The 21,823-nt window shown below is 43.3% G+C and overlaps 1 protein-coding gene across 1 annotated transcript; it reads right to left on the bottom strand.

The window, feature by feature from the left end:
• Nucleotides 1-926: 926 nt before the first annotated feature.
• On the bottom strand, nt 927-20,486 carry LOC129339517 (17-beta-hydroxysteroid dehydrogenase 14-like). The gene is made up of 11 exons (XM_054994098.1): nt 20,399-20,486; nt 17,387-17,431; nt 16,110-16,210; nt 15,135-15,201; nt 14,607-14,695; nt 14,113-14,217; nt 13,247-13,314; nt 11,961-12,057; nt 10,132-10,288; nt 2,611-2,655; nt 927-1,138 (listed from the first exon to the last, which is right to left on the bottom strand). Exons 1-11 carry the CDS (start codon nt 20,484-20,486, stop codon nt 927-929), a joined length of 1,074 nt encoding a protein of 357 aa, XP_054850073.1.
• Between the last annotated feature and the right edge of the window lie 1,337 nt (nt 20,487-21,823).

Here is a 21,823-nt window from a genome sequence, read left to right as displayed (position 1 = left end):
CATGCTACTATAAACTTGGTTAAAGGTGCTACTGGACTCTTTCCTATTTTGCTAAAGTACACAATCAGCCTGACCTGATTAACTATGATTTAAGGGTGCAATTGAATATGTTTGCAAGTTAGCAAATCTGGTATCTTCTTCAAAGTGTGGTGCCTTTTTAGAACCTTGTGTTTTTCTTATCCTCTGTGATTTTTGTTTATAGCTTTTATGTTACTGTTTAGAGTTTGTAGTTTAAATAAGGAAAATTCTATACCAAAGTGTGGCACCTTGGCATTAGAGGCCAAACAACTGGCTGTAAAACCATGTCTCTCCAAATATTTTCCTGTGAAAACTTCAAGGGAAGTTTGCAGACATTCACCTTTGCCTGACAGCGAGGTCTCTCACTTTTTAACCCCTTTTGCTACAGCATCATGATGCAACACCTTTCCAGAGCACTTCTTCTTAGAAGGATGACTTTGAATAAAGGTCAGCTGGACTCTTAGCTCTTATCCCCATCCCTCTTTACAGCTTTAAACCTTCCTAGAGGAGTCTTCAGAGTTCCCACTTGCACTTGGACCAGCCTCAGGAGGATCCACCTCGTCCTTCTTCCCAAAGCCAATTTCCAATTTACCACCGAGCACAAGATTAGACCAGTGCAGAAAATTCCATCAGCAGCAAGGTACAGGACACCCAATGTCACTATTTCTGGGGTCCCAAAATGTCCCATAAGCTATAAGCATACAAAAGAAGAGAAATATAGAATTCTATACTCATCTAATGTGAGATTAAATCCTGAGCTGAATCTCAGCAGGGTATGATTTAATAGCTATAAAATTTAGGTTTCCTTGGTGGGGAATTCTGACTTTCATTTTTTTCCCACCAGTATATTCACAGCCCTACTTATTATGACCATCTTACATGTGCTAGAACTTTTTTGGGTTATCAAGTCATTGTTGACTCATGACTCTCTCAGAGGCAGCAGTGCCCAAGAACATTGAGGAGGCCGTGGGGGTAGGTGGAGAGGCCAGAGTGCTCGGTGGAGCTGAGGGTATGTTGGCGAAGGCAGCAGTGACAGTGAGAATCCCAGTGGGCTGCCCAGCAGCTGCAGGGTCCTCATGGCCATCCGTTCCACAGCTGCGGCACTGGGCAAGACCCATGGCTGAGAAGGGAAAGGGAGCAGCAGTCAGCAAAGCTGATAGGCCCTCTGCCTCAGGGTGGAGGTGGAGACAGGGGGAGCCCTAGAGGCCCAGACTGACCAGACGCTTTGTGGTGTGGGTCAGATGGAGAGGGTAGCTGGCCACAGAGCGATTCCATGAGCAGTAGCACCACAGCAGTCAGGCAGACGACAGGGAGAGGCAGGTGGGATGCATCAGGAGGACAAGGAGAAGGAGCAGGTTGGATGCCATCAGCTGGAGGCTCAATCAGGGTTTAATCAGGGCTGTCTAGAGCTGCCCGGGCATCAAGATTGCTGCGGGTTGGAGGCTGGGAGTGGTGAGAGAATAAAAGGGAAGTCCACTAACAAGCTGGGGAGGAAAGAAAGATGTCTGGCGAGGATGCACAGAGGTCAGAACCTATCCAAGAGAGCAGTGAGGGAATATTGGGTGACGTTAACCCACTCCACACTCTTTTTCAGAATCTTAGGAGGCCCTTCTGGTGTCAGTCAGGATTGGAGACATGACGGCTGAACAAGCTGTCATGGGATAAGAGCCGGGAGAATCTCACAGTGCGTTTGCTACACTCTCCTTGATGTATGGAACTGAAAACTTCTTACTGGGCCATTTCCACACTACTTACCTTCATCCGGAACACTGTGGAATGTCGCGAAAAAACCACAGAAGATAGCATCTTCTCGCGTGAGTTTTGCACAACATCACGCAAAACTCGTGTAAGAAGACACTATCTTCCATGTTTTTTTTGCGATGTTCCGCAGCGTTCCGGATGAAGGTAAGTAGTGTGGAAACGGCCATGGTATTCTTTCTCTGGCAGTGCTTGAAGCAGACTATGGGAGTTACCACTTTGGCTACGGTCTTATCATTCCAGCTGACTCTTCTTCTCCCTGTATCTACTATCCTCAACCTCGAACTGTCTTTATATTTGCTAAACTAATATATATTGAAAGCAAGAGAGGGTAAGAGGCTCGATACAGGGAAAATCTCACCCCTGTGCCCAGAGCTCTCTATGACCTGCCTATCTGCTCTTGGCCATAATCAATGCCGAGGGTCACTTTGGGCCCCACCAGTTAAGATGATGTGGGTGACCACAAAACCTGTGGAATGCCTTTCACGTTGAGTCTCACCAGGCCAAAACATTTCTTTTTATCCAGACTTTTAAACATGGGGTTGTTCTTTGGATATTGTTATTATACCCTGAGGCCTTAACCGAGAACTGAAGAGAAGTGGTATGAATATTGAATAAATAAATCATTTGAGGCAACTAATCCTTTTTTTTGTTTTTGTACAGCTCTTAGAAGGTATTTAAAGTTTTTTAATTAACATTTTTCAGTGCCTTTCTCATTTTATTTTGTTTTCCTTTGTAAATTGACTCAAGGAGGTTCACTGTAGAGGTGGCATTTTTAAGCAAACAAGGGGAACCTGTCTTGAGAGGTGAGTCAAGCGGGTCTTCTTGACTCACCTCCACATGTTCGAGAACAGAAGACCACATTGGCACCTTGGCAAACTGAAGAAAAGGAGAGAACAGAGCACAAGACAAAATTCAGAGGCTTGGCACACACACATGCACACACAGAGATGTACATCATGAGATTTGTTTGTTTACACGATTCAATTCCTGTCATTCCAACCTTTTAAGTCTTCAAAAAAACCAACAAACACTTTGTGGGTGGAAGAGGTATTTTCTGTCTCAGGACAGGCAACCTTCCACAGGCAGATCTTCTAACCACAAACCAACCACCAGAGTGTCTCCAATAAAGAGAAGGCCCTCCCCAAAGCTTTGTTGCTTATGTGGGGGGTACATTTCATTTCCTCATTGTTCTGTCAGCTGATTTCTTTCTATCATGCAAACAAGAACATGATGGGAGTATATGTTGGGAGTATAAACTTCATTCTACTTTGCAAATTGCCTTTTATATATATCCTTCCCAGGTAGAACTATCCTAGAGAAAAAAATGAAGAGTCTTCCTTACATTACAACCACCCAAATCTTTCACCAGTCCTCATCAAGAACACCTCACCACTGGTGGGAGGAAAAGCCAAGCATGCACACACGCACACACAGTCGACCATCCTGGGAGTTAGGGTTCACAGGTGCTTGCCAATGGCTATGCCGTGTTAGATGACGCTGGAAATAAGATCTTCTGCTCTTGACAGTAGCCTGGATCATTAGAAGGAAATTAAAATTCCCCAGTCCGGTCACAGCAATGAACTGAGAAGGGGTGGCAGAAGAGACACAAACTGGATTTGAAAGACAAAAGAAGTTCTCATTTGTTCCAGGGGAAGGGAGGCAGGAATTAATGTTTTCTCACATGGGGAACGTTTTCAACGCATGTACTGGTTAAGACACACGAGATACCGTTGCTGTATCCCCTCCCATCTAGGCCTGGCATCAGGCCTGGTGAAAAATGTCCAATCACTTTAATAGAAGCTTAATATGTAAAAATGGGCACCTAAAGATTTTCCCAGCATGGAGATGAATAACATTACCTGGCAAATACTGTCCATTCAGGTCATATTAAAGGGCCAGGGCATTATTTATACCAGGGAGAAGGCTGCAGCAACAGTCCCCTGCCTTCTTTCCTTGCACTTTACACATAAGCTATGCTCTTCCAGTGATTAATCTGTGATGAGAGATGTATTCTAGAGAAACTGTTAATGGCAGTACAGAGGATGACATTTTTTGCATACCATTATTGATTTAAAAGATTTCTATCCTGCTTTTTTCCCAGTCAATGGGACTTGACGCTTCCCTTAGCCCCACAGAACATAACCCAGCATGGGGTAGTGTTTAGAGATGGGCACGAATCCAATTACGACCAAAAAAACCCACATGAACCTGGCCAGTTTGTGGTTCGCGAACCTGTGGTTCGTGGAAGTTCCTTTCCACAAACTTCCATGAACTGGTCTACTGGTTCATTTTGGTCGTAAAGGGACAGTTTACATGGCCATTTCCCTGGGGCATTTAAACCCTATGAACCACGAACCACGAACTGGTTCGTAACTGGCCCCAGTTCTGTGTCAGTTTGTGGTTCCTGGTTTGTGAAAACCCACAAACCATGAACCTAGTGGTTCTTTTTTGTGTGGTTCGTGCCCATCTCTACTGTTTAGACAAGGCTCTGGGAGACCCCAGGCTCAAATCTCCACTCTGCCACGGAAGCTTACTGGGTGACCTTGGGCCAGTTACACACTCTCAGCCTAGCCTACTTCACAAGGTTGGTGTTGTAAGAGTAAAATGGAGAAGGGGAGAATGTGCCAATGGAGAGGCCATGATCTCCACTGCCCACCAACACCCCCCCCCATCAGGGAGCAGGTATCCTTGTCAGGGCAAGGCAGAGGTAACACTGAATGTGCAGACAAGGCACCCACCCTCGTGCCAGTCCAACCCCCATTTCCAATAAGGTGGTTGCAGTTCCGTGCGCTTGCAAATCTGCCTCCAAGCTGTGAGAAACAGGTTCCCTCTTCCTGAAAAGTGGGATCAGAAAGGTTGCAAAGAGTGAAGAGGGACCCAGCAGCCAGGATCAGTCCCCCAAGGTCCAGGAGAGGCAGCTATGTGGAGGCAAGTGGGGGCGGGTGCCACAACAACTGCCAGCGCTGCTCATTGGAGACCATAGGGGAGACTGGAAGGACCACTGGATGCGATGGGAGCAACCAATGCCCCTCAACTGTTCTGTCCCCAGAACGTTAAGTGGAGATTTCTCTGTTTGTTCAGTATAAAGTCTCTTGTTCTCTTGTGGGTAAATTTAACTAATATATCTCTGGGTTTTCTATTTTTGAATACAAATTTTGAGTTGACTGTTTGAGCGATATCTGGAAAGTCTGCTTCAGTCATAAAATGGTCTTGTAGCACCGTAGAGAGAGTGTCTGCAATATTTGTCTTCCCAAAATTTTCTGGGATAAATGTGAATCAAGGATTGCAAATTCTACTCTGTGTCTATAAAGTTTCAGTCTTTTGATTTGCCACCTCCAACTGTTGAAATAAGACTGCTTGATGCAATTCTAAATCTTTATGCTGGACTTTAATTTTGGCAATCTCCGGTGAGTTTTGTTGAACTTTCTTTTGAACTTCTGCTAGTACCTTCTCTAAAATATTGTTTTAGGGTTGAAATGTCTTTTTTAATCTTATCATAAGTACTTTTTTCAGCTTGCTTGATTCATTCTTGAGTACATTCTGTTGACTCTTTAATTTGAGAAGTAATAATTTGCAATTGTATCACCAAAGTCTCTCAGATTTTTTCCATGAGGGCTGAGAAATCTAATTCCTCATCTAATTCTCTGTGCTCCTGTAGGCCGGAGTAGGCATGCCACACAGCCTCCATTAATTGCTCTTTACATTTCTACGTTCCTGATCTCCTGGTCAGTTGGCATGCCACACGGGAAGACTCAGGGAGTAGTTTAAATGTGTAACAATAAGTCTCTCACCATTCACAGAGCACAACATTCCCATACACTCTAAGTAACATTCTCCTATGCTCAGAGGCTCATGATGTACCTTTCTTTCCGTTATACTTCCTAGATAAGACAAAAGTCTGATCACAGCATATTTTGCTTAGTTGGCTGAGAATGGAATGTGTAACTTGTAACTGTTGCTATAACCATATTTGGGCATCCGGGACTTCCTGAATACAAACTAATAAAACTCTCGCCTCCATCTTTGGAGGGACAGACTTTGCATCCAGATCCTGTCTCGTGTCGTTACTACATGCTCCTTTTTCTTTTCCTTCAGACATGTTGACATTCTGTGTCATCTCTTTGGTCTCCTTCCTATAAATATTTGATATAGACTTCTCATTTGCTTACTATACAGTTAATTTTATAAAAAATACATAATTATCACACCATCAAGCAACATATTAGATTCAAAGGTTTTATTTTTAAAATTCCAAACAATATAAATGATATTTAGATCTATAAATAACCAATCAATTTACTTTCTTTTTAAAAATATATTAAGGAGAAGGAGAAAATATTTGAGTTAAGAATCCTAGTTTACTTAAGTTTAGAAGAAAAAAGGTATATAGGTTAAAAAGAGGATGCGAATTTAGTGAATATTAATAGGGCAGTGCAGTCCTAAGGGGTGCAGGGAAAGTGAATAGGAACCGAACTAAGGCTTGCGATGGCGGAACTGGCTCTTACATGAGCGTAAATGCCCTTCTGTTGGTGGTGGCACAAGGCGCAGCACCGCTGGCAGGCTGGCGCCGCAGCAAGCAAGAGGTGGTTGGGCGGCAGTGGAAAAGCGGCATAGAGCCCCAAGTCAGCACAGGACGGGGCGGGGAGCAGGGTGGGGCCGGAGTTAGTTTGCTCCCTAAGCCCTTCCAGAAGCAGGAATGCCCACAGTGGCGCAAAAGAGCTACGCCACGAAAGAACAAGGTGTATCCCATAGGCTCCCATGGAATGGCGAAAACTCAGCCCCCTATCAGAGCTCCCTGCCCTGCCCCCATGGCCAAAAGGAGCATAGGATGGGAACTATCATGGGGACCAATCAGCGTGTGCTCCTGGCATGGATGAGCCCTCCTCCCCGCACCCAATCACCCGCAAATGCACCCTATAAAACATCTGGCCAGCCCCCCCCCCCGCACTCTCAGGTAAGTGAGCACATGGCTGGAAGCTCTGTCTGTTTGCTGTGTGCCATGGGCAGTTTGAACGCGAGGCGGGAGAGAGGGTGCCCATGGTGGCAGGCACTGGGTGCACTTTGGGGACTTTGCGCTTGCTGAAGGGAAGAAGAGCAAACAATAGCTACTAACAATAACCACTCATGTTTCCTTGCAGGTTATCTGACTCTGAAGTTCCATCTCAGTAAGGGGAGAGATAGTACTTACTGGTAAGAAGGAGATGGGGCAGTGGCTAAGCCAGCTGATTTGTGCTGGCTGTCCCATCACCTAAACTCACCTGACCACTAGCCGTGGTGGGGGAGAGGATGGTGGCAGCAGCCCCTGCCTGCCCCAGAGGCAGTTGCCCAGGAAACTACTCTTGACCAAGTGTTCGTAACTACCTGCTCATTCTCTCCCTTAAAGGTAAAAGCACCCCAAGGCAGTTCACATCCTCACCAGAGGGTCTCACATCAGCCGGTTCCTGCCGCTGCCGCTCTCTACTATGTGCATCTTCTCAGATGTTGGAGTGCAGGCTTTGCCTTGGCCATGGACGGGGCAAAGCCCACATGTGTCTTTCTCTTGCAGGCACGATGACCGACCAAGCATGTCTGCTTCCTCCCCCCCCCCCATAATCCTCTGTGAGTGACATTCGGATCCAGCCCAGGAAGCAATATCTCACAGCAGTCCACATCTCAGCCTCGCCCCTGGGAGCGCAGAAGGAAGGCTTCAGTAAAAAAATTAGGTACCATAGACTTCACACTATATTGCCTTACATCCTGTCTGTTGCTTTAAATATGATCCTTCTGGCTAGTTCTGTGTTGTCCAATCTCAGTCCTAGAATTGCTTATGCTCTGTTTCAGCATTTTTTTTTTGCTAATGTTACATCTTTATAAACTTGCCTTTATTTTCCCTATGGCATTGTTTATGGAAATATCCTTGATATTGACTGTGCTAATTTCACACTATGTAATCTTCCTTGAGTCTCAGTGATAAAGGCAGATTATAAATGACAACAACAACAACAACAACAACAACAACAATAATAAATAAATAGTAATTAACAAGATTACTCTGTGGGAACCTTTAATGTGGTAGATAGACTGTAGCAACTTGTTTCATTTCCTTTTTATGGCTGCAAACCTTGCCCCAGTTCTATTTTCCCCATCCTATATGCTGTCTATATTCTGTAGGCTTTTATACTTAAAGACCTTTCTTGGCTAAGATAAGTTTTGTTAGGCCTCACATATGTGCAGCTTGTTCAGTCATGTGCTAGAACTCTGTACATGTTCAGTGGTTCACCAGCTTGCTCGAAGACTTTGTAAAGGGAAGAACCTGTTTCAGTTGGGGTGGTGGCAGTGCTAGTGGAGAAACTGTGGATCAAGAGGAAGAAGAAAAGACACCCCCCTCTGATCTATAAGAGATGGTATGGCCATATACCTACTACCAAAACTTAGCAATTAAGTAAGTGTTGATGAAGGTACTGAATAGTTATTTTACAGAATTATTATTTAGAAATGGATTCAATTAATATATATAAATAATAGCCAGTTTGGATGGAAGCTTTCCCCCGTTTTGTCTTATCTTCTTGTTATTTTCGGTTGTTTTGCAAAATATAAAATAATAAAAATAATTAATATACAACCAATACTTTTAAAAAAGCCTGCCAGCAGTTGCGTTGGGGAATAGCATGGATGAGGGTGAGGAATGCAGAAATCATACCTCCCCCTCCACACTTCCATCAAAGCAACCAGAAAAAGGAAAATCAGATGATGTCATGAGGAATCTATCGGTGCTTTTTTAAAGGTTACCAATAAGACTGGAAAAAAATATCCCACCCCCTGAATAAAGACTTAATGTGCAGAAAGAGCAGCTGAAGGTTTTCATCACATGGAGTTAAATAATATCACATTAATCAGGATGTACTGCTTTTGAATGTGCAATTGTGTGATTTCTGGGGGCACCATAGGGTCTGCAGTGACCATTCCTGGAGCTCCAGAGGCCACTCTGTCCAAGACTTGAGCCCCGTTGCACAAATGAGGTTGTTAGTGTTGTTTAAGTGTCCTGAGGCCTCTCCTGCTCCAATGAGGTGGAGAAAATCAGGACTGATTCCTTGTTTTGGAAAGAAAAATGTGGGCGCCAGGAAACACAGTGGAATTGTGCAGATGTCCATTGTAAAGCCTTCTTTAAAGGTATGAATCACATCAGCAGAGTGATTCTTTAAAAACTGTACTCTTTAATGAAAAGGGAACCACCTGTGGATGGAATGTCTGACAAGGCCTTTTTTTAAGGCAGTGGTTCCGATGTGGGGGGCTGAAGACACCAGAGGGGCTATGGAGTTGTTGCAAGGGGTTGGGAAATCCATATGTGCTCTAAGAACTGTAATTTTCATCTTTTTGTCAATGGTTTTCTCAATCAGTGGATAGTAATAGAACTGTCTACTGCTATCATGTGGGTGGTCTAGGAAATTTGTTGAGATTAGAAAGGGGTCTCATACGCAAAAATGTTGGGCACCACTGCTCTAAGTCTTCTAGAGAAAGACTTTGATAAACATGGACATTCTTGAATTGGAAGAAGAGAGAATTGATATTCTAATTACAGAATTAGAATGAATTGTGCAATTATACCGCAGGCTTGTTGTGCCATCTCTTCATTTGTAGGGTTACTCATCCTGACTTAATGTTTTCCATGTAATCCCCTCCCCAAAACTCAGTAATACCTTCAAAATGGACATTTACCCTCCATCCTATGTTTGTAAGCTCTTCTACTTTGATCTCCCTCTTTTTTGAAAAAAAGAGATTTCATTCTTTCAGCTTTCTTGATAGATTGTTCCACGCCTTCCCAGCTCAACTAGAAAGGGCAAATCTTGATGAAAACTCATGCGTAAGCATCAAAGTGACAGCATATTTATAGCACTTCTTTTCTTTATTGTATGATGGGATTTGGGATAAGAACACACACAGTTGATAGTCAAAGGAATTCAATAGAAAACATCAACAGGAAGCATTTAATGAAGTTCAACCATTTCACGGTCCCGTTGTCCTTGGGAGCATGCATCTGACAAAATAAAGCCTAATTAGAGAAGGGACATTCCACAGCTGAGCTTCTGCTTAGAGTATCAGAGTTTGGGCCAGTTGAAGCTGAATCCAAGATGGGGCTGCCATCTTTTATTCCAGACCTTCCTAGTCTGACTCTAACCTCTACACCACACTGACTCGTGAGTCTCTCACTTTTTATCCCCTTTTGCTACAGCTTCATGATGCAACGACTCTTTGAAGCAATTCTTCTTGGACGGATGACTTTGAATAAATGACAGCTGGACTGTTAGCTCTTATCCCCACCCTCTTTACAGCTTTAAGGCTTCCTAGTGGGACCTTGAAAGCTCCCACGCACACTTTTGCCAGGCTGAGGATCCACCACGTCCTTTGTCCCAAAGCCAACTTCCGCTCCACCACTGATCACGAGGTTGAAACCAGTACAGAAAGTTCCATCAGCAGCCAGGTACAGGACGCCCAAGGCCACTTCTTCTGGGGTCCCAAAACGTCCAAGAAGCTATAAGTACAAAAGAAGAGAAAGGTAGAGTTCTATACTCTTCTAATGTGAGATTAGATCATGAGCTGAATCTCAGCAAGGTGGGATTTATTAGCAGTAGAATTAGGTTCCTCTGATGCCAAATTCTGACTAATTTTTTTAGCAGTGTATTCAAAGCTTGACCTTCTATTACCATCTTACATGTGGGAGAACTTTTTTTTTTTTTTGCTATCAAGCCACAACTGGCTTACGGTGACCTTGTAGGGTTTTCAGGGAAAGAGATGTTCAGAGGGTTATGCCATATGCCATTACCTGCCTCTGGGTAGAAACTCTAGATTTACTTGGTGATTTCCCATCCTAGTACAAACCAGAGCTGTCCCAGCTTAGTTTTTGAGATTGTAACCAAACAATATATTGTGATGTCCTAATGAAAAAAGTACTAATAAAGCACTTACAAAATCAATTGTTTGTTATTATTTCATACATACACAAATCGCCTTCAATATATTATAGTACACAGCATCATCCACCTTCAGACCTGTACATAAAGTGCTAGTGCATCCAGTACAATTGATGAAAATTCCTATGAACAATCATTTGACATCATTTAAAGTGCTATTCAAAACGATTTATAATGATGGTGATAGAATATTCATTTATTACATTATTTATTTATTTATTTATTATTACATTAATACATAAAGTTCATAGGGTCATTGCCAAGTACAGATCAGAGTGTGCAGGATGGAATAAACCATCTGATGGGCAGACCGGTTCGCTATATAGGTCCCGTTTCCATTCTTTATCAAAGATGGTTAAAGAGCTGAGAAACATCCTATTCAAACACTAATAACCCGGATGTCAGGTAGTGCTCCTAAGGAAGGCTGCGTTCCTTAGGAGCACTACCTGACGTCTGGGTTATTAGTGTTTGAATAGGATGTTTCTGGAATGGTGCAATTAACGTCGGCTCTTTAACCATCTTTGATAAAGAATGGAAACGGGACCTATATAGCGAACCAGTCTGCCCGTCAGATGGTTTATTCCATCCTGCACACTCTGATCTGTACTTGGCAATGATCCTATGAACTTTATGAACTTTATGTATTCTATCACCATCATTATAAGTTGTTTTGAATAGCACTTTAAATGATGTCAAATGATTGTTCATAGGAATTTTCATCAATTGTACTGGATGCAGCACTTTATGTACAGGTCTGAAGGTGGATGATTGCGTGTACTATAATATATTGAAGGCAATTTGTGTATGTGTGAAATAATAACAAACAATTGATTTTGTAAGTACTTTATTTCCTTAGAATATATTGTTTGGGTACTGACTCTTGTGATTCTCTTTGCATTGTTAGTTTTTGAGACTGGACAAGTCTGGGCCATCTGGGTAGAGGCCATGGTAGAGCTAGGGTTGCCAGTTCTGATTTGGGAGATCAGGAGACAGTGCCTGGGGAGGGGGCTCAGCAAGGATGCTGCTGCCATAGGACAAATAGAAGTCTGAGCATCCACCCTCTGTAACCAGGCACTCTAGGACTTCTGCTTCCACTAACATGCAGAGTTGTCATATTCTCCTGGGCACTGATCTCTGTAGTTGTCATTCAGGGGTAACTGCAGGCCACACCCTAAGGATGGCAGAATCAGATGGGCAGCCCCATTGCTCCTGTTTTTTCTGCAACACACTTACCTGATGACATTCGGCTTCCCGAATTGTTGCCTTTGGATCCATGTTCTGACTTGCATACTTTTCCCACATAGGAGTCCAGATATTACCTGGTGAGAGGCTAGAATTCAAAATGCTTTGGAATTAAAATTTCTAGAAGGACATTAAGTTCCATCTTACAGTTTAACTCACTACATGGATTGATGCACCCTACAATCATATGCATGATTATTCCTTTATACATCCCAGAAAAATACAGAATGGAATGCAGCCTCTGCAATCGCAGCCCATGGATAATTAAGAAATCCTTTGGTTATGGCACAAGAAAAAGTAGTGGAAGTAATGTAAATCAATTATTTAAAACGTACAGATAGTTTGCTACACAATATGCAGGCGTTCAAGAAATCACTGGAGGGCTGTTATCAGCTTCACCAAATCTCCTCCTCGGGATTTTGGAAGCTCTTAGGCAGGTTGATTTCTCCCCGTCCCCACCTCCCACTACTTTTTCTCCTTTAACTGCTGCTTTTTTACTTTCTGGGCTTCATGGAGCAGATTTGGATGTCACTGAAGCTTGAATTCCTCCCCTCACCCCCCAGATTCTTTTTGTTTTAGTTGATTTACAAAGCTGTACTTTTCTGCACGCCGAATCCACATTACCTCCGCGCGGCGCTAAATGTCCGCAAAACACCCGGAAGTATAGCGTCTTTCAAGCGCGATTTCTGAAATCGCGCTTGAAAGACTCTATACTTCCGGGTGTTTCGCGGACATTTAGCGCAACACCGGGACGCGCGAAGGTAATGTGGATTCGGCCCTGGGAGAGACCCGTTTAGTAGGAAGACAACCTCCCACATTCTCTATCTGTTGGTGCAGTAGTTTTGGTGCTTTGGTGATGTCACATGGTTTGATATGAACACTCATCTTTAGAGACTCTTCCTAAACACCGCTTTAAGGAAAACCAGGTCTGAGAACAATGGGATTAATTTCTTAAGTTGTAATTGCAGAAGTTATAGTTGGCACCAGATCTATGCTTTGCGTTTCTCTTTCATAAAGAACAATATTTAAAAGAGAAAGGAAATGTGGGGATTTGTACTAATTATACCTTCTCCAGAAATTGATTCCATTCAAATTGTCTGGATGCATTCAAAGAATGCCAATTCCCATTTTCCGTTCCTTATCATCTTATATTCATTCTCTCTCTTAGCTAGCTAGCTTCTGGCACTGGGATATGGAGGACCTGTCCTTCTTTCCTGATATTCCTCTGCACACTGCAATGAGCACTATGGAGATCCTGTATGGATAATTATTTTTACCTGTTGACTCGCACTCCGTATTTGCTCTCGTCTATGGCCAGGGCTTTGGTCATTGCGATCACAGCACCCTGCAAGATAAAGGCACAAAAGGAGGGTTGCCAACTGACCAGAAATGGCTTGGCCTTCTTTTATGCCATTAACTAGAGTCTGATGAGCATAAGAAGTTTTTTGTGATCATGTCTACAATCCAAGCAGCTACTAAGCTTTTCTTGGGACAGGGCACTTTTCTCAAGGCCTGTTGGCAACCTAGTGAGGAGACGATCCAGGGTATAGGGCCAGACCTCTTCATCTGTCAGCATTGACTTTCAGCATCACCACCTCCTCAAAGGTCTGTTCCATCTGGACAAGTTAGTGGGGCCTGATCTGAATTACTTCAGGCACCAAACTGTTCATAGGATGGATGTAAATGACATCACTTAGTAAATGACATTCCTATTAAGCGTATGTTAGAAGACACATGCCATTTTTATTCTCAAATGGTTGGCAACCCAACTTGGGGTTTGTAGGTAAGGGTGAAAGACGTACAATGTTTTTACTTTTGAGGTTTAATTAAGCTTTTCTCAGCCTGTTAGTGAAAAGAAGACAAATGTATATTACATTGTATATTCCATAAAACCTTGACTGTTTACAGACTGGATTTAGCCTCATGTATGAGAATTGCCAACTGACTTGAAAAATCTGAACCTGGCTTCCTCTGGTGACTTTTGTCGCGACTTAATTTACAAGAGCCAGCAGGTGGAGCTATTCAAAGTCCGTGAAAGTGTCCACCACCATGCTGTGAAAACATTCAGCTGCCAATCAAGTTGCGATTAAAGGCACAGGAGCAGAAATGTTCAAAAACATCCTTGGGTCAGGAATCGGATTACCTTGCTCGTGTTATATGACAAAAGATTCTTCCCTCCGATAACACCTCGGAGACTGCCAATGTTGATGATGTTTCCTCTTGTTTCTCGTAAGTAGGGCAGAGAGTACTGTATACAAAATATGAGGAGAAACAGCATGCCTGATCTCAAAAGAGAAACTTATAAAGATGTCATATATTGGAGTCAGAACATTAATCCTCCTACTTTAAAAGTGCTGATTGGGAAAGACCCTTTCCAGCACAACAAGTGAACATTCTTGCAGCTGGAGATGGTGAGAGTGAATGCTCAGGGTGCAAAGCAAGTCCTCAGTTGTACAGTCTTGGCCCTACTCCTGTCATTCTGATTTGGGCACCAGAGAACTGACTAAGGCAGGTAAAGCATTGCACCACTAATACGTATTCCACTCCAGGGGTTTCTCTATTTCACTTTTTTATATATATGCCCCCAGGTTAAGCCCCAGGGAAGAGGAAAAGTAGTTATACATTAGAATCGCTCACCTTTGATGTTAACAAACAGCTCACAACATTGACTTCCATCATGTTGCGGAAGTCTTCGGCAGTCACATCATCTATCGTTCCAGTTTCAACTGTTTAGAAGAGGATCAAGTGGATATAAAAAAGAAGTGAGTTTCACAGAGGAAAGGTCCAGAAAGAGCAAGAGAACAGATCCCCGGCAGCAGAATATGTTTATGGTTTTCATGTTTGTTTGTTTGGGAAGTAATCTTTTTTAAAAAAGAAATATGGAGGTTTCTTTTGATTATCATGGCTAAGAAGTGGTTGCAAAGAGAAGAGCTAAAGCCTTCTGCCTAAATATATTATTCTGCAGACAGGCAAGCAAAAACCCTTTTAGAAAGAAGATACACTCTTATTGCCCAATCTAGTTAGAGCTTCCTGCCTTCTGCAGGATCTTCTTCTCTTCTTCGAACAGATGAAATCTGTGAACTGGAATAGTCAAGGAATACACTTGTGCCCAGATTCATCCATCCCAAATTCTTCCCTGAGCCCAACAGTTTGAAAATCACTCACCATCTGCAGCATTGTTCACCAGGCAGTCCAGGCATCCGTAACGTTCTATAGTTACCAAAATCAGCCTCTGTAGGAAAAGAGGATAAAGAGAAATCAGGCAAGGATAAGTACAGTATTGATGATTCTGTCATTCAATTGCAAGAAACAATTGGAACTACCCTTGGCCAAAACTTTTTGAAGCCTGGGAGACAGAGAAGGATGGGTAGCAAATGGGAGGGGAGGAGAGGAGTGACCAATAGGATTGCCAGATCTCTTGGGGCTCAACCTGGGGATGGGGGGTGGGGGCCCGAGAGGAGGCACTCAGGGGGAACATACTTCATGTGAGTACAAAGAATGAAAGCATTCCAGAGCTCTTCCTTGTTGCTCCAGGAATGACATCATTTCCTGCACGACAAGGAAGAGCTCCGGAGCTCTTGGGCTTATTTCCCCTGGTTTCCCCCCTCCATCAGCCAGGTGAATGGTGGCAGAGGTTGGGAGGTGTAACCCAGCAACTAAAGAAGAGGGTGCATATGAAGGGTGGGGGGCAAAGCAAGCTGCGGCTTTGGGAAGGGGGTGCTCAGGTATTTGGTTGATGAGGAACTCTGAACTGTGTGACCTGCCTCAAACCTGACAGGGTCCACAGTCATAGAGGCAATGTTTGTGTTCAACTGCTGTGCCCAACCCATTGTCAGACTCCAGAAACCTCTTGCACCAGTCAAGGGAAGGATAATGTATGACAGTGAGGACTAGAAGTTTAACCTTCATGGAGGAATTGGGACTCCATACAAGGCCTTCAGCAGAGGAGAGATATGTGACTCAGAAGGGGACAAGGAATATATGAAAGAAGAGCATAAATGAAGAGGAAAAGCAACTCTGTCACAACCTATTCAGACAACCATAAGGAGAATGGTTTTGGGTACAGATATGAAATAACATTTCTAGGAAATGCTGAAGAACCCCCAAAGAAGCACCAGTGTTTACCCAATTTTAACCTACCTGAATGTCTGCCTCATTGGTGACATCACAGACTTGGTAGAACGCCTCTCCTGGGCACCCAGAATCCTGCAGCTCCCTCTGAATTGCTTGTCCCCTTTCCGCTGCAAGGAGATAGAACAGAACAGTTGCCAGTGGAATAAATCTGCAATGCCTTTCCCCCCCTTTTTTCATAGCCTTTGATTTATCCCTGGGTCTGTTTTTCCAACTGTGCCAAAACTCCAAATACACACAAGCATATTTGCTAAATGTGTACCTGTCCCCCCCCCCCTGCTTGATTGCTTTCTCTTTTTAGAGAAAGGTAGACTAGAAGTGCTGCAAAATTAAATAAATACTGTCTATTTGGAAAGGTGGAAGCTCCTTGGGGGAACAGATTCTGTTTCCTGTTGCCTACTAAATAGGGGGAAACGACTTAATGACGGATGAGTATACAGATGCCAGAAAATGTCTGACAATCCTACCTCCCGTCATCTGCATATTTCTCTTGGTGTGTTTGCAACATTCTCCTTGATGAAAGAAATTTAAAATTTCTTACCAGTATTCTTTCTTTTGCAGTACTTGAAGGAGAAGACGAGAGTTCCCACTTTGGCCCCAATCTTATCATTCCAGCTTCCTCTCCTCCTTGTAACTACTTTTCTCAACCTTGTATTTTCTTTATATTTGCTAACCTAATATATATTGGAAGCAGGAGAGAGTAAGGGGCTGGGTACACGGATCATCTCACTCCCGTGCCCAGAGATCTCTACTAGCTCCCTGTCAGTTCCAGGCCACAAGCAAAGCAGAAGGTCATTTCTTACCTCCAAGACCATAAATGGCTGGGAGCCAGGGTCCTTGAAGAGCTGCACGTTTCCCCAGTTAAGATCCTCTCCTGAAGCCTTGCTTCAGGTGGCCACCGGACCATGTGGAATGCCTTTCCCCTTGAGCCTCACCAGGCCCAAAACATTTCTTTTTACTTCGACTTTTAAACCAGGTTTTTTCCTTTGGATATTGTTATTATAGTCAGCTTCTAGCCTGAGGTCTTAATTGAGATCTTAACTGAAGAGAAGCTATATAAAAATTGAATCAATAAAACATTTTAGGTAAGTAACCCTCATTTTATGTTTTCGTAATGATCTTCCTGGGTTTTTATTGCATTTTAACTATCAGTTCTGTGTGCCTTTCTGATTTTAATTAGTTTTCCTTTGTAGGCTGCCTCAAGATGTTTAACTATAGAGGTGTCATTTTTTAAGCAAATAAGGGGAACCTGTCATGGGAGGAAAGGAAAGTGGCTCTTGACTCACCTCCACATGCTCGTGAACAGAAGACCACATTGGCGCCTTGGCGAACTGAAGGGCAAGGGGAGAAAGGAATGCAAGACAAAACTCAGATGCTTGGCAGACACAGAGATGTATATCACTAGATTTCTTTGTTTGTTTATAAGACTCAGTTGCTGCCTTTTGTACCATTTAAGTCTTCAAAGAAACTCACAAACACTTTGCCTGTGGAAGTGTTTCAGGAAGGGCAACCTTCCAGAGGCAAAACTTCTCACCACAAACAAACCACTAGACTGTCTCCAATAAAGAGAATAGAAGGCTCTCCCAATGTCCTGCTGGTTGTGTGGGGCACATTTCCTTTAACAACAATAACGTTTGATTCATATACTGCCCTTCAGGACAACTTAACGCCCACTCAGAGCAGTTTACAAAGTATGTTATTATCCCCAGAACCAAACACCCTGTGAGGTCGTTAGGGCTGAGAGAGCTCCTAGAAGCTGTCACAGACCCAAAGTTACCCTGCTGACTTCAAGTAGAGGAGTGGGGAATCAAACCCAGATCTCCAGATTAGAGTCCTGCACTCTTAACTAGAGATGGGTACGAACCGGGAAAAAACCAAACCATGTGGTTCGTGGTTTGTCAAATTTCACAAATCACGAACTTTCACGAACCTGCCCCTGGTTCATGATCCAGTTCATTTGGTTCGTGAAAATGTCACACCCAGGTCAGAAAATCGCCACTTCTGGCTCAGCAGAAGGTCACTTCCAGGCCATCAGAAAGTCTGCAGGAAGTCCATCCCCTGTTGCCTAGGAAACTTATTGATTGGCACCAGGCTGTCTGCAGTCACGAACCAAAAAACGAACCAAACGAACCGGCCTAAAGTTTGTGGTGGTTCATCAGAAATGGGATCTGATGAACCGAGGTTTGCGAACCATGAACTGGCCTGGTTTGTGCTTAATTTTGGTTCATATTTCAGATCATGCCCATCTCTACTCTTAACCACTGCACCAAACTGAGTCTGACTTACTCATTCTTCTGTTAGCTGACATTTCAATAAGGCAACCAAGAATATGCTCTAGGACTAAACTTTGAGACTTGAAACAGGCTAGAGTGGCCTGTAAAGTCATCCCTCAGCTGCCTTTATTTAAAAAAATGTTGTGAGTACAAAGTAAATTTCATTACGGTGGAATAAAATGCCACCTTGCGTATTCATCAGTGCAAATATCCTTAATTTGTATTATAGGCTGATAAACAAGTTTTCTTAGGAAAAAAATATGCACATACAGAGCTCTACCTTTTAAATTGCCTTTTATTAGAATACATTTTTTTTCAGCAGCATCCTTTCCAGATAGAACTTCCAGAAAAAATTAATCAAGAGACTTTCTTACTTTCCCCTGACAACCAACCAAAACCCATGCCTGAGGGACAGGATCTTTCATTAGCGATCATGAACAACACTTCAACAGCGGCAGGAGGAAAAGCCAAGCATGCATGCACACGCACACAAAGACAAGGAATCATCCTGGGAGTTGAACAAATAGCAATGTTGGATAGCAAAAGGAAGGTGGACAGAACTGTTCTAGCCCCATTTTTCTTCAGATGGTTAGATATTTGTACACAGTGACTTACAGTTTATTCATTTATTTCATTAATACCTGGCGTTTCCCCTGGGGTGTTAGTGTTTGTCCCAAAGCAACTTACATCATTCTCCTTTTCTCCATTTCTTCTTTACAATAAGAACTCTCTTAGGTAGCTTAGGCTGAAATAATGTGACTGCCCCAAGATCACCCAGCAAACATCCATGGAAGAGAGGGAATTGGGACACAGCTCTCCTGGAACCTAGTCAAGCTCTAATCACATCTCACCGGCTCTCAGTTGAATTTACGAACTGTCCATTGCAATGTCTTGTGTTTCAGATGATGGGATGGGAAAATCCTGTCATCCATGTTACATTTGTGATGGGCAGGCTGAAATCCCCACTCTGCTATGGAAGCTTGCATGTTGACCTTGGGTTAGTCCCACACTCTCAGCCTCACAGGGTTGGTGTTGTAAGAATAAAATGGAAAAGGGGAGAATGTTGTAAACCATTTTATGTCCCAATTTGGGAGAAAAACTGGGCTATTAATGAAATAAATAAAATATCAAAATGACCCTATTCAACCATTCTAAAGGGCCACCCAGGTTAGCATCCTCTTTCCTTCTCTAGCCAACCAAATATCCTCAGGAACTGTCAAAGAGGGCATAAGGATAACAGATCTCTTTCAACTGCACCTTGATGGTGGGGAACCCTCTTCTAGACCGTCTAAAAGAGTAGGGGTTGGGTCTCCTTTTGCATCTGCTCATCCTATTTAAACCAGTATGGCTGCCGTTCCCCCAATGAAAATTAATTGCAGCCTCAGAAGCAGGCATTCAACAAGTCAAGCCTACCCCAACACTGAGGCCCAGCCAGAAAAAAATGCCACTCTTACTCCTGAAATATGGGCACCCAATTCTTCAGCCACAGGCTCACAGTCTGAGTGTCAGACAAGGGATCCAGAAGTATGATCATCACCTTGCATTCTGGCTGGCTGGGCTTCAAGAGCTTTACTCGAGGTTGCTATTCAGGAGGTGTAGCATCACCTGCTATTAAAACAGAAACCATCCTCCTCCAGTCTCCGCCCTGCTCTTCCTAGAATTTGAACCATGGTGGATAAGGATAGTTCTTTTCAGCTGTTTTTAATGCAACAAATCACTTCAGGAACATGTAAAAAGCAAATGATAGCTTTTACATCAACAAAAACAACTATTTATAGCAAATAGTCTCTACTCCACAAGGCCTTATGCCATAAGGTTCCAGTGAGTCTTTATTGTGCTCACAGTACAGACACAAGTGCCTCTTAGGGTATAAAAAACACATTTTCCTCCCTCCCAATTTCTCTCCATGCCAGATTGGATAATTAGGGAGCCATTCATCATAGTCTTCCTGTTTGGCTTCACCCTAGCACCTTCTGGTAGAAATTGCCCATTCCTCCATCCATAACCAGTTCTCTCCATGCTCACCAAATTCTCTCATGATGGCCAGGCCGATGCCTCTGGTGCCACCAGTCACTATCACCACCTTGCCTGGGTAACGTAGACAAGTTGCCATGCTAGCCATTTGCCTCAGTTTCTCTTAATGACTAAAAGCCATCTGAGCCTTTTATTAAGGAGCAGCGACAGCTCAACATGTGGTTTCCCCCAGTGATCACACCCATGGGCTTCACAGCATGCTTTGAGATGCAGTCCATCATCTCTCCACAGATTGATTGGAATGATGATAGCCTTTTCCTGAAACAGCTGCCTACTCCCCACCCCTTTACACTTTTTGTGAGATAACCATCTTTTACTGGCTGACTCCATCTATGGATTAGAAAACACACAGGGAAATTTCTGTGTAAGGCTTTCCACTCAGTTTAGCTTGCACATTCTTTGTTGTTACAAACCATCTGATCTTTTACTCTAAATTAAATGAAACATTTATTAAAATCAAGCAACACCCAATGCGTGGAATCGCTTCTACAACATACCAAGTGACACCCAAACTATTTAGCAAACCTGGTAGCTTTTTTCATCTGGTGTTCAAAGGGTCATCAAGCTCCTTTTGCTCCTATAGTCCACTTCAGGAAGTCTCTTCCAACTCCATTGTCCACCTTCAGAGACAGCCATTAAGCCATTGTTTTTGGAGCAGAGATGTCAACTTGTCCCAGGGAGCATTTCACCCTATAACTGGGCTCCCCAGCCAAGTGCTGTGTGTGCCATATACCTCCAGATCTGTTTGTGCTGTTAATGAAACAATGGTTGTTTTCCTGCTATCTCCATGAACCTCTATTTTCAAGACTAATTATTACTAATCATAAACTGCTTTCTCACCCTTTCCTATCTCATTTTCTTAATTAGCCTTGTATGTTTGCTGAGTGTGATTTCTGAACACTTGCCATTTTATGTCTCTTCAATAAAAAAAACCTTTCCATGAGAGTTCTCTAAAGGAATAATCCCTGTAAACATAGGTGGAGAATCCCAGTGACAACCTCTCACTTGTATCTTTTAAAGCTAAATTTCCCAATTGATTAGGAAGCCACCTATTTGAGTAATAATACAAGCACAGCAGTCCAGAGACTGTGTCACAGGCTGGGCCAGCCCAAGCAGGGTGGTTCAAATCCAAACCTTAAGGCCAAAGTCAAAGGGGATTTCCAAGAGCAAAAGCCAAGTCAAACCGGTGGTCAGAGCACAAGATAAAGCCAGGAGTGAGTCCAGAGTCCAAGAGCAAGGTCAGACACAGTCCAAGGTCAGTCACCAATAGTGTCAGGTCCAAAAGCAGGCACAGGCAAGGTTCACAGACCACGGCATGGTTGCAGGCAGTAGACACATTGCTTCCATGCCCAGCAGTTCCTCCAGACTGGCTCTTATAGCCAGGTGTGGTTTTCAGCCAGCTGCTGGGGCTCTATC

The sequence above is a fragment of the Eublepharis macularius genome, chromosome 12, assembly GCF_028583425.1.
Source record: "Eublepharis macularius isolate TG4126 chromosome 12, MPM_Emac_v1.0, whole genome shotgun sequence".
Taxonomy (NCBI): Eukaryota; Metazoa; Chordata; class Lepidosauria; order Squamata; family Eublepharidae; genus Eublepharis; species Eublepharis macularius.
Note: the sequence above shows the minus strand (reverse complement) of the source record. Positions and strands in the feature narration are given on the sequence as shown.